The sequence below is a fragment of the Populus nigra genome, chromosome 1 (assembly GCF_951802175.1).
Source record: "Populus nigra chromosome 1, ddPopNigr1.1, whole genome shotgun sequence".
Lineage (NCBI taxonomy): Eukaryota > Viridiplantae > Streptophyta > Magnoliopsida > Malpighiales > Salicaceae > Populus > Populus nigra.
In genome coordinates, this window is record NC_084852.1 from 7992235 (window position 1) to 8005052 (window position 12818).

Below are 12818 nucleotides of genomic sequence, written 5' to 3' on the forward strand. Positions count from 1 at the left end.
CCCCAACCAATTAATTTTAAAAAATAAAATGACACAAATACCCTTTAATCTAAGAGTTAAATTATTTGACACCAAGAACATCGAAGTTTTTTTTTATTATGCATCAATATTGAAAATAACAAAAAGGTCCTTCATTTACTCATTAGATATTTTTATTCTACGTGTAAAAAAGTTATTTTGCTGTGTATTTTTAATTGAAAAATACAAAATTAACACTGAGTAGAAGTTCAAAAATTGATTTTTTTTCAAGGGTAGTGCTGTAAAGTCACTATACAATCCAAACACAAAAATACATGTCTTACCCCAATCATTTTAAAGAACACCAAAATTGTTTCAATGCAAAAATTATTTTACCCTTAAACCCATGACCAGGAGGTTTTTTATTTTAAGGCTAAGAAGGAGAAAACACCGTTTCTATCTACAATGAACCGTGCTTGAGGGAACCATGTTTTCTCCATCTTTTTTTTTAATTTTTTAATAATATAATGATAATAAAACACAGTTAGAAAAAAGAGAGAGAAGTAAACCTTTTTTTTTTATCCAACTCAAAACGACAGTCGTTCAAGCGCTTCAGATCCTATACAGTACGGACACGAGTTCATTATTAGATAATATTATCCTTAATTTACTCTAAAAACAACAATTATTGCTAAAAAAAAATAAACACAAATTATTAGCGGAGTAAAAATCCGAAACCTCAATTAAATCAAAATATTAAAACAAGAAAAAGTACTTTCATTTCTCTCGATCCCTTCTTTTCTTTGCATCTCTTCTCAAAAGCCTCCCTTCAACGAGGCCCATACGAGAGAGACCTTGGCACACACAAGAGAGAGGCCGGCCCCAAGTAATTGATTTTTTTTTTCATTTTTTTAAAATCTTGTAAGAGACTCACACAAGAGAAAGAAAGATCTACAATTGCCTCCAACTTCAGTTCTTGTCTCGGTTAATCAACAAAAAGGTAACAAATTTGTCAATTTTGATTAAGACCCAATTTGGAGGCTACTTGTTTGCTGTTATTTCGCTATCATTTATAGAATTTTGCTGTTGCCAAATTTCTTTTGTTGGGATGTCATTTTAGAAAAATATCTCGCTTAGTTGTTCACTCTCTTACACCTAACGGAGAAGAAATAAAGAGAAACAAATCACGTGTTACTTTGAATTTCTTTATATGGGTTTTGCTTTGAGTGTAAATTTAGCTTTATTGCATTGTTGAAAGAATTTACTTTTTGGGTTTTTTTTAGATCTTCAATTGTGATAGATTTGTGATGGGTTTGTTATGAATTGTGTTGCAGAGTTGGTTTTTGAGGCTAAGATATGGATTTATAGAGACCCTGTTGAGGGAATTTGATTTTGGAGTGGAGAATTGGAAGTGGGCTTTTTGTTGTTTCGGAGAATGTGGGTACTGTGGACGTGCTTGTTTTAATTTTGTGTGCTCAAGTGGCTGTAAAGGAAGAGGTTTTTGTTTGATTGCATAGAAATGGCTGATGCAGCTGGGTTAATGGAGGCCGCTGGGGCTAGATTTAGTTCGTTGGAGTTGATCGGGAGAGGATCATTTGGCGATGTTTATAAAGCGTATGTGTTCATTTCTTGTTTATGTTCTGCAGCAATCACATTGCTATTCTCTTGCTTATAATAGTTTGAAACTCTATACATTTCTTAGGAAGCCTTGTTAGAAATCTGTACAATGTCACTGTAGATTGCATGGGAACATAAGTTGCCAGTACTGCACTTGTGTAACCACATTGGAGCATTAAGGTGGTGGACATCCATTACACTAGGGAAATTCTAGCTCATACCCTGCCATAGTTGAAATCACCTATGAGAATGATACAAAAAGATGCATAACACACAAAACTCCCAAAATGATTAAGTTATTTTCATGTATGGTTTCTCACAATGAGACAAACTAAGCTATCATCTATGCAAAATGGAAACGTAGAAATTAGGATGATAAATTGAAATCTTATGTTCTTGCCAACTGGAGGAACACGGGATTCTTCGCATCAAGGTATCATGGAATATGATCTGTAGAAGAAATTTAATTCCACTTGTTAAGTCATGTCATTCAGATTAGCAGAATTAGTGAAGAATTTTGTAATAAATTTGCACTTTGTGAGGGTTGTTTTGAACATGTTCCACCTTAAGTATGCTTAGTTATGTCATTGAAATTCCTTTACATGCTTAAAGCATTGCAGTATCAGAAGCTAATACACATTATTGTACTTAAATTACTATTGATATTGCATGCTATTTTTATTTCCAAAATGAAGCTTTACCATCACAATAACTATCTGAAGAGTGTACATGCTGTACTTGTTGCCGCTGATGCCTTTCTAATATGCAGGTTTGATAAGGAGCTTGACAAAGAAGTTGCTATCAAAGTTATTGATTTGGAAGAATCGTAAGCACTCAGCAAAATTGTATTCTGCTCTCTGCTATCAAAATTAGAGGATTAATCGTATCTGATCTTCAGTCTGTCCCAGGGGTGTCTCTCTGTGTACAAGTGAATATTTTCCTGGCCAGAGAGAAACTGAAAGGCACCCCGGTTTTCCATTCTTCCCTGATTCACAATTGTTCTATTACTTTACTGAAGAGATATGTGGATGGACTTCATAAATACCTCTCAAAGTAAATTATAGGCATTAAAGCAGCTGAACCACTTCACTGTGTTAGAAAATATAGACTATGGCGTTGTTTTTGAAAGCAGATCCTAGGTGCAAATAGGTGTTATCCTATGGGCACTTAACCATGTGCTGATATTTTATTGGAGGCATAACTTTATGCCACTGTTGCTGATATTGATGGTTGGGGAAACAATTGCAACATTGATATCTAGTGAAATTAAATGTTTCTTTTTTCAGTTTCCCACTTATAATGAAAGGAGATTAGTATTAGCAAAATATTTACACATCAGCCAAAAAAAAAAAAACAAAAACCAAGATGTTTGGGAAACAACAATGGAAACATGTTCTGGTATCTGTATTTTCTGACTTCATCTATGATATGTCTTGCCTTATGGTAAAATGCATGTTAGGGGAGATTACTTATTATATGGCCTCTTGGCTCTTATTGAACTAGAAGCTTTTTGTATTGCAAACAGACTGCTATTTTTTTCTCCAAAAACATTTTAGCCTGCTAGCTTTATAAACAGTATAATGTGGTTCTCTATTTCCTAAATATTGCTGGATTTTTTCTTCTGCAGTGAGGATGAAATTGAAGACATTCAAAAGGTATTACCTCTTATTCAGGGTTATCCATTTATTATATGTGATGAATTTGTTCCTCATGTATCTAATTTGTTTGCTAGGAAATTTCTGTTTTGCGACAATGCCGATCTCCATACATCACGGAGTACTATGGATCCTATCTTCACCAGACGAAACTATGGATAATTATGGAGTACATGGCTGGTGGATCAGTTGCTGACCTAGTAGGTTACTTCACTTGTTTCGTTTCTTTGTTTCATGAAATTAGTAATTTTGTCTGCAAAAGATTCCAAATAATGGTTATTTGCAATGTTGATGCAGTAATTGTCAATTATTGTTTATTTATAATTGAACCAGATAATTTTCTAGATAATGATTATTCTCTGAAAAGCTAATACTTATTTTTATTTCTGCAGCTGCAGTCAGGTCCTCCACTGGATGAAATGTCAATTGCTTGTATTTTACGGGACTTGCTGCATGCTATTGAATATTTACATAATGAAGGAAAAATTCACAGAGATATTAAAGGTTTCGCAAATTTTTTTATTTTTTTTTAATCTGCTTTTAATTTCTGTCCTTCCTGTTATTAATTTTTTTTTACCTCAATGCCTGCTTGAATTGCTTGTCCACTGACATCCTGCCCACTAAATTTTGGCAGCTGCAAACATATTGTTGAGCGAGAATGGTGATGTTAAGGTATTTCCTTTTGTCTTGAATAGGCTTATAAGGCCCCCTTGATTATCTGTAGAGTGGCGAATTAGAAGATATGTAAATGTAGTAGGTTTACCATTTTTTTATTTTTTATTTGAGAAAGTGGTGGAGTTATGAGCTCACTTTTAGTATTCCAAGTTACTATGGTGACCTTGTGACAGGTTGCAGATTTTGGCGTTTCTGCACAGTTAACAGGAACAATATCAAGGAGAAAGGTACTACAACTTATTCAGCTAAGCTTTGTTCTACAACCAGTAAAGAGTGTATCACATAGTGGAATATGCCTTGTGGATTTTTTGTTTATCATTTACTGTTAGGTCTACTGTTTTAGGACCTATTCCTTGCTAAACTTGTATTATGACATTTGCTTTTTTTGTTTGTTAAACTATTATGAAGGAGTAGCAGATAATTGCTACAGCAAAATAGCATATCAGCAGAAACTATTGTGGGAACTCATAGAAAATGATATTAGATCATAATTCAATTGTTAAATTAAAACAATTGAAATCTTTCTTCAATTCATTGAAAACTAAAAATAAAGAAAATAATTGAATGAATTCTCTAATTGAATTTTTTTTAAATTTTTTTTATTGCTTTTTGTAGTGGCCTTTTATTTTGGACGAAGGGAGTAACTATTTAGTAGTTGGAGACATCACCATTATTTCCTGTTTGAATGAGTGGTGTGGTTCCCCTTCTAATTATTATTCGTAGTTGGCTTATCTGCACTGGCCATTTTGGGCCACAGGCCCCCCTGTTTACTGTCCTTTTGTTTTCCAAGTTTTGTAATTCAAGTTGGTAGCATTTGTTGGATTACTGGAGTTCATCTTCATTAGATAATTTGTCATTTAACCATTTCTTTCTTCCGATTTGCAATTCAAGTTGGTAGCTTTCTTTGGATGACTAGAACTCATCATCTTCTGATAATTGTCATTTAAACATTTCTTGCTTTGTTCTGGCATTCAATTTTGAGTGAAAAATCTGTTCAGCAATATGCTAATTTGGTTAACAAATACAGACTTTTGTAGGAACACCATTCTGGATGGCTCCAGAGGTGATTCAGAATTCAGAAGGATATAATGTGAAGGTATCTTTGAAACAGTTCTTAGCTTTTCTTTTGGGTTTTCTGATTTGTTTTGCTAGAGCTGTAATTCACTCCTCTCTCCCTCCCTCCATATCAACATTTGAGTGTGGTCATGCTAAAGCCCTTGCTTGATGCAGGCAGATATTTGGTCTCTAGGGATAACTGCTATTGAGATGGCAAAAGGGGAACCTCCACTTGCTGATCTTCATCCTATGAGGGTTCTCTTTATCATACCTCGAGAAAATCCACCACAGGTTCTCTCTGCATTCTTTAATGTCAAACTGATTAGTGACTTTACAATCGTAGAATGATGAAATATGTATTTAACATATGGAAGTACTATTCAACATTTGTTTCTTGTGCAGCTGGATGAACACTTTTCTCGTCCTATGAAAGAGTTCGTCTCGTTCTGTTTAAAGAAAGTTCCTGCCGAGGCTAGTATTTATTTCCTCTGTATTATTTATTTCCTGTTTCCTTGTGATTATTGGAGATATGATGGGTTTCCTATAAATTGGGTGTTCTTGAGTAATTGCAAGTGGACGAATCAATTTAGGGCTTGGTTAAACTCAAGTCCAACTTTTCAATGAAATTTCATAACATACTTGTTGCTTCAAGTTCCCTTATCATGATACTACCATGCTTGCATGCTCGCACTCCCAAACACACACATTGAGAGAGGGTGCAACATGTTCTCTTTGAACTGTCAAAGATTGATCTTTAGGAACAAATAAGAAAATGAAGAGCCATTTATTTCTTCCCTGTTTGTGTGTTTCTTTGCCAGAGGTGCCCCATTTATAAATTAGAAAAGCTTTATCAGTGTAGCATGTCAGATGGTATAAACAAATGTAGTAACAATATGATAATGATAAATAAACAAATCCCTGCACCCTTGCAGAACCTCTGATACTAGTCCCCATATCCATTGTCTTGGAAATATGAAAAGTTGGAGTTTGGATTTGAACTTGATTTGGATTATTATACTGAGTTCATCTACTGGATTATTATTCTTGGTTTTCATGGCTGTTGCTGCTGTATGGCAGCTCCTTTTCGTTTTGGTGGTTACACTATACCAGTGCAACGGTTCTCATATTTCTTTTTCATGTCTGATGATTGGGAGAAGGATTTTGACCATGGTAAATGTTGAAATGGATCCTGTTTTTAAGCTCTTTACACAACCAAAGCCTTTTGGGGGTAGAATTTCATCTGTCAATCTGGTAGTTAGGTGAATTATGCAGGATATGAACTATTTCTAAAGCGAATGGGACAGTATGATTTTTATTTAGCTTTAATAAATACAATTTTCTCAAATTAACATTCAACCTGCAGTAGACGGGTTTCATAGGTGTTGATTATCCTGGGTGCCAGGAACTATTTTGACTGAAATGGTTACAAGAATGCTTATGACCAATTCAATTAATACCTTCCACAGATTCTTGTACTGAAACTGTGTTGTCTGGTAAGTTTAGCTAATATTATATGCCATATGGGATATTTGGGTGGAAAATTATGGGGTTGTGCAGCCCTACCATTTAGAATTTAGCAAAAGTTTGGTGGTGCATGATTTGTTTTTGGATAAATCATAGTTCGACCTGTCTTATGACAAGATTTTCTTAGACTCATATTTTACCTGGATTTGTTTGCGGATCTGCACATAAGAATCCTTCTTCCATGATGTCACATTTTCAAAAGGAATGTGAACTGACAAGAAAGTAGAACTTTTTACCAAGCACTTTCTACTTTTTTGTGTGAAACCTTGCATTCTGACACATTGGTGAAGCATGTAAGAGCACTGATGGTTGCTTTTTGTTTGGTTTCCTTGCACTCAAATTCCTTGAGACTTGCAAGGATTGGTTACTTGCTTTGAGCGGCAACCCAACCCAAAGAGATGGGTTTTGCTTTCCTAAATTTATTAGCATACAAATTTTACTCAATACACTAACAATACATCAATTTTTCAAAGCAATCTGATGCAATGTTGTGATTAAGATTCTTGTCTTTCAATTTTTATCTGAAGACATTTTATGCTGATACATCACTTTCTTGATGTAATATGAAGTTTAGGGGCTGTTTGAAAGCAGAGCAATACTCCAATTTTCTAGAAAAACCAGAGTTAGAAAACTGAAACTTCCTTTTCAATATAATATTTTTTCATATAATTTTTTTTCAGTTTTCCAAATTTGTATTGAGTTTGAAAACATTTTAGAGGTCCTCCATAGTTTTCCTTTATAATTTTTTCCACTTTTTTTCAAATGATGAAAAAACATGAACAATGCAATTTTTTTCTTTTATATATAAGCACGTTTTTGCCATATAAAATATTAAAATTATTATTTTTTTCATATTTTCATATTTAGTTAGTGCCATAAATTTATTTTTTATTAAAAATCTAATTTAAAGTTTGCTTTGAGTTAACAATATAACTTTTTTATGATAATTTTTAATTTGAATGAAAACAAATTAATATTTTATAATTAGATTATCATGAATATAAAATATTATGATGACTATTATAAATTATGGTTTTTATTTTTTATGAAAAATATTTGTAATCATAATGTATTTCTTATTTTTTTTAGTGGAAAAATTTCCTTTTGTTCTCAGCAAATGATCTTGTTTTTCAATTTTTCATTGGAAAAGAAAAACTGGAAAATAAAAAGAAAACTAGAAATGGAAAAAGAAAATAATTTTCTATTAGTGAACGAACCCTTATTTTCTCTTGCTGTTTTCTTTAATTAATCAATGTTTCTGAATGTTCTGATACTTGTTAGTTGAAATGGGTGCTGTGTATTTAATATCTATGTTGTTGGCTTAACCATTGTTTGATTTTTACTTTTTAATTTTCCATGTATTAAATTTCAGAGGCCAACTGCTAAGGAACTTCTAAAGCATCGGTTTATTAGAAATGCTAGAAAGAGCCCAAGGCTTTTGGAAAGAATAAGGTGCGATATTTTGCTTTTGTCCATTGCCTTAGGATGCTGCATTCCCACTAAAACAAATATGGTTGCTGAAGCTTTTTTCTTTTTAGCTTCCTTTTCTCCTCTGTCTATTTTGTTTTATTTCCTTATGTCAGTATCAAGGATTTAAGGTATCATAAGGTAGCTTGAAATGTGCTTAATTTGGTCTCGGGCATTATTTCCTGTAACAGTTCCTGGCGTGTATTTTTGTTAAACAAAATGCGAAACTGGATGCATCTTTGTTACATAAGCAAGCACAATATTTACATTCTTGTTGTCATCTTGATAGAGAGCGTCCAGTGTACCAGATAAAGGATGCAGAAACCCCCAGAAATGGTCCTATAGGAATAGGGGAAGGTTTTGATACTGTGAAGGTTGTAAGAGACTTGAGGGCTGATGGAACTGTTCGAGCCAGGTGAATTTCATTTCTTTATTGTTTGTTGTCTGCAATATGTGTTATCTTATTCCAATGGACTGGTTTAATTTGCAGCAGTCGGGGAAAGCCCTTCAAAAATGCTGGATGGGACTTCAGCATTGGTGGATCACAGACTACAGGAACCATTAGAAGTGCTGCAAGACCACCTCAGGTTAGAGAAAAGAAAACAGATATTTCATACAATAAGGATACCCAAAGAAGAGCTTCAGAGAGTGGTAATCATTTGTTGTCTGCATCTGGAAATGCACTTCAGGAATCACTGGAATTATCCTATGGTAAAGATGCTAGGGATCCATATCATGATGATCATCAGGATAATTCCTATGATGATGTAAGTGCTCTCTTTTGAATTATGCATTATATCAAGAATGAAAACTTCACCTGTGTTGTGGGCTAAGAATAGATACCATGACAGTTTTCTAAAATACAAAAAAAAAAGAAAGGTGATGAAATCAGCTGTACTAAATATATAGATGTTAGCGGCTGCCATCAACATGATTGGTAAAAGTTACATGCCTAAGCACAAGCAATGGCATTCTCCTGGAATGTTTCCAACAGCGACTCACGCTATAATTTTATATAAGCAAACGCCTATATGTTATCCAGTTTTTTTCGAACCTGCTGCTGACTGGTTAGAAATTCAATAGTGTGCTTAATTGATCGGAAATTATAGCAGAAACTGAATAAGCTGAACTCTCTAGACCAAACTCTTAATATTGGCTGAAGTACTCAATTTCCAGGATGATTTGTCCGTGAGTGGATCAGGAACTGTTGTCATACGGACTCCTAAAGGATATCAGTCATCTGCCTTGTTTCGAGATCAAAACAATGCGGTATGACTTCTGTATTAAGTTGTGCATTACGTATTGCTTTCCCTGTGCAACCCATTTATTTTATCAGATTTTTATGTTGTGTAGTCTAGCAGCACATCGTCTACTTTTGAAGATGCTTCTACCAGTGGAACAGTTGTTTTCCGTGGCCAACATGATGAATCTGATTCTCCTCGGACTCATAAATCCAGATTAGGAATGCAAGAGAGAACTTCAAGTTCCTCACTGGAGGACAGTGCTCTAAATCTTGCCGAGGTTACTTCTGTGTTTATTGTTACATGCTAATTTCATTAGGCGGCTTGTAAATATGACCATTAATCATCAGATCCTTTTGAATCAGTCTTGAATTATTATTTAGTGCTTCTCAACCGTACTCATTCCTGAAGCAATGTTAGAACTTGCGTTCCATCTTGCTTGTATTTTTTATTGTTTTATTTTCTCATCTAAAGTTGGATTGTCTGCCCCAACCAATCCTGAAGATTTGGTCTCTGGGTCTTCCTAAAGCTTTTGCTCAAATCATGTTTTTACCTTCTTTGTCAGATTCCTGACCTTTCCTTCTTTTGACAGTTTCATGTTTACAAGGAGATTCTGATCTGGAACCTTTCAGTGTGGTTATGTTGAGAAGATTCTTTGATTGTTGTGTGTATGCAGGCAAGGGCCGCGTTTCAAGGAGGGTTGAGGAAAGTAAATGCTAGAGAAAGGCTTGTACCAAGCAATAATAATAGATATGGGCTGGAGAACAGAAGAAGAGAGCAATTGACAAACAGCTCTGATTCTTCCAGGTACATTGTACTTAAACATGTGGATAATCATTTTGCTTGCAAAAAAAAAAAAGGAAAAAAAAGTTTTTTACAAATTTCATAAGGGCAACACTTCTACCTCAGAAGTTCTCGTGAATACTTTGATGCACCAAAAGCTTTTCCAAGATCACAGCAAGCCAGCAATGTTGAAGAAAATGCAGGAATAGCATCAGCATCTTTGTCAGTTTTGCTTATCCCATCCTTAAAAGAGGTGAGTAGCCAAATGATGCTGTGTATCAATTTTCAAATTTGCATGACAGAGGTATTGTAGTGTTGTTATTTCATAAATTATAATCTAATTTACAAGGTGACAAGTCAGTTATGAAGTTCCTTTCTGTCAAAATGAATTTTGGCAATAGAGCAGGTGGATGTAGTATTTCTCATCAATTCACATCTCTTTAGCTTCTAACAAACCATTGCAAAGATTGGTACTAGCTATGCAGCAAATTTGGCCCATCAGATCATTTATTATATCCGCCTAGGGTTATATGAAACATGGGAATATTTTGGTTTACTTTTCTTCAACTAATTTTGTATGACAAAATTGATCAGGTTGCTTTACAAGTTAGTTCGTAAGCTTATCAAGAAATAAAAGAAGTCAGTTCATAAAATGATTTTGTGCTACTAAATCTTTAGATCGCTATAGTCAACTGCATTTAATAATGAAATATTTACCTTGTTATTTCCCATGTTTACTAGACTTGTGCTATCGTTTCTTTTCTTTTCTTTTTCTCTTGTTCATTTATGTCCCTTTTAGAAATTGTGGAAATATGTTGTGTTTTTCTTTTCTTTTTGTCGCATTGGAGTGCTAGTGCACACAATTTCTTGTATTTTCTAGTGATTAAAAATTGTGAGCGTGTTAGGTCCCTGCCAACAGTTTAGGTATCTTTGATTTAAGTTCTATGCGCAATCTGATGGCTCCACATGTTCTTTTTAAGTTTGTGTCAATTTCATCCTCCTCTGTTTCATTTCTAATAGCTTGATATGTATAATATAGGCTGTTGCTGATGATTCAGAAAGAGCACTTTTTCATGCAGTCACAAATTCGCTTGTAAATATGGAGCGGGTAAAGCCTGGATCTTGTGATATCTTTGTCAGAAGTTTGCTTCAGCAGTTGGCAAGGTTCAAAATTCTCACTTAAACTGTCTAAGAAAATTATGTTAATGTGATAGTATTTGCCAACACAGTGGCAATTGTTAGTTCAAATGACTAAAGTAAAAGCGGTTTCTGCAGTTCGAAAGAATCTTCACTGAGAGATCTGCAGGAGCTTGCAGCTCGCCTATTAAGCAAGGACAAGACAACCCCTGAAGAAACACAAAATGGAAATACAGATGTTGATAGCAGGAAAAAGCAACCGACCAAGGAATTTAATTCAAATGCCAATTTAAGTCCTCTTGCGAGATTTCTGCTCTCAAGGTTGGTTTAAGTGATTTTTGTACCATTATTGAATTTATTACTATTTGAAAATAGGGAAATCTTGCATCCGAGTCGAGCATCTTTGGCTATTAAAGACAGTTATTAAACCCGGTCCGGTTGGCTGGATTCCGGGTTTCATGGGTCAACCTGGAAAAATTAAAAAAAAAATATTTGAAGTTTTAATATTTCATATGAAAAAATCCATATAAATATAAGATATACGTGCTGGAAATAATGAAATTTAAAAGAATATTTTAAAAAGTTTTTTATCCCACTTTAAAAAGATATTATGTTATGCTTTTAAGTTGAAGTTTTTAAACAAAAAAAGTTTTTTATCTCACATTGAAAAAATAACTTTTTTCTTGGGAACATAGAGTATATATACTAATGGGTTTCAAATTCCACCTTGAAAAAATAAAATATTTTTCTAATATTTATATATATAGTGAACTTTAAAAAGTGTTAATAACTAACTAAAAAAATATGAAAAAAAAAGGGTACAGGAGAAAAACTACATTTGAAAGAGAAAAAAATCAGGTCTCGTCCGGGTTCGTCCAGGTCATGGGTCAACCCGCCGGGTTGTTGTCCTGGCCAGTTTTTTATTAAACCCAGACCGGTTCAGCCATTAGGTGCCGGGTCGGCCTGTCGGGTCGGGTTTAATAACCATGATTAAAGATTTTGATCTTTTTATGTATTTCTAAATAGTAAATAATGATTTTTCTGATTCTTTTTATTTGTTCTTTTACTGTTTATATTGTAGTGCTTTTTATGGATATGCTATTAAAGATTTTGATCCTTTTTTCTCATGCAGATGGCAGGGCCAAGTTTCACGAGATGTCAGTCCAACTTGAAAACTTAGAAAAGGAAGAGCTTGGAGGGAGGCTGAGTACATCTTCTATCTTTTTGTAGTGTGTTACCTGTTTATGCATTCTTTCAGATTTGATGTAGATATCATTGTAAGAAACTGTGCATCTATAATATTTCTATTATGATCATTTGCCCTTTTCATGGTCTACTAATCGTAGCAGCAGAATTGGTGTATAATTAGGGGTGTGAGTTTTGTTTTTGCTATATTAATTAATCAGTGTAATTTTAGGAATCTTAGTTGTATTTATCATCATATTCTAGTCTAAATTTTGTCCCAAATGTTTGAATCAAAGTTTTAGTGTCTCTTTCCAATTCCATCTAGCTTGCTTCGGTTGGCCAGAGATTGCATACCTTGCCTTCTCTTGAAATCAATATTTGCAGATTCATCTCGCCGTGAATCTGTTCTTCAAAGGGAATGATACTGGATTGTTCAAATACTCAAAAGGATACAAGAAAACAACCAATACCCATCAACAGGTAGTATTGTTAAATTCTGGAAACAACTTATGTGTAACAG

The 12818-nt window shown here is 34.0% G+C and overlaps 1 protein-coding gene across 4 annotated transcripts; it reads left to right on the top strand.

Annotated features, from left to right (window-relative positions):
• The first annotated feature begins 727 nt into the window (after positions 1-727).
• On the top strand, positions 728-12593 carry LOC133671567 (uncharacterized). 4 transcript variants are annotated; one of them, XM_062092366.1, is made up of 22 exons: positions 734-958; positions 1293-1572; positions 2345-2401; positions 3203-3230; positions 3308-3430; positions 3623-3734; positions 3865-3902; positions 4079-4132; positions 4933-5001; positions 5136-5252; positions 5364-5432; positions 7858-7937; positions 8242-8367; positions 8443-8539; positions 8642-8719; positions 9129-9221; positions 9306-9473; positions 9870-10000; positions 10103-10229; positions 11016-11140; positions 11252-11434; positions 12246-12593. In XM_062092366.1, the coding sequence occupies exons 2-22, from the start codon at positions 1478-1480 to the stop codon at positions 12283-12285; spliced, it is 2010 nt and encodes a 669-aa protein (XP_061948350.1). In that variant the 5' UTR covers positions 734-958; positions 1293-1477; the 3' UTR covers positions 12286-12593. The 4 variants fall into 4 exon arrangements, 3 of the variants coding, with proteins under 3 accessions (XP_061948341.1, XP_061948333.1, XP_061948350.1); XM_062092357.1 differs by having other exon boundaries at positions 732-958; positions 8443-8719; positions 10106-10229; XM_062092349.1 differs by having other exon boundaries at positions 733-958; positions 8443-8719.
• Positions 12594-12818: the final 225 nt, after the last annotated feature.

What these genes read in the sequence shown, in the direction of transcription:
- LOC133671567 (XM_062092349.1), top strand. Translation starts at nt 1,478, where the DNA reads ATGGCTGATGCAGCTGGGTTAATGGAGGCCGCTGGGGCTAGATTTAGT. An exon ending in GTTATTGATTTGGAAGAATC is followed by an intron (nt 2,402 to 3,202) that starts GTAAGCACTCAG and finishes TTTCTTCTGCAG; the next exon opens with TGAGGATGAAATTGAAGACA. An exon ending in TAAAGAAAGTTCCTGCCGAG is followed by an intron (nt 5,433 to 7,857) that starts GCTAGTATTTAT and finishes ATTAAATTTCAG; the next exon opens with AGGCCAACTGCTAAGGAACT.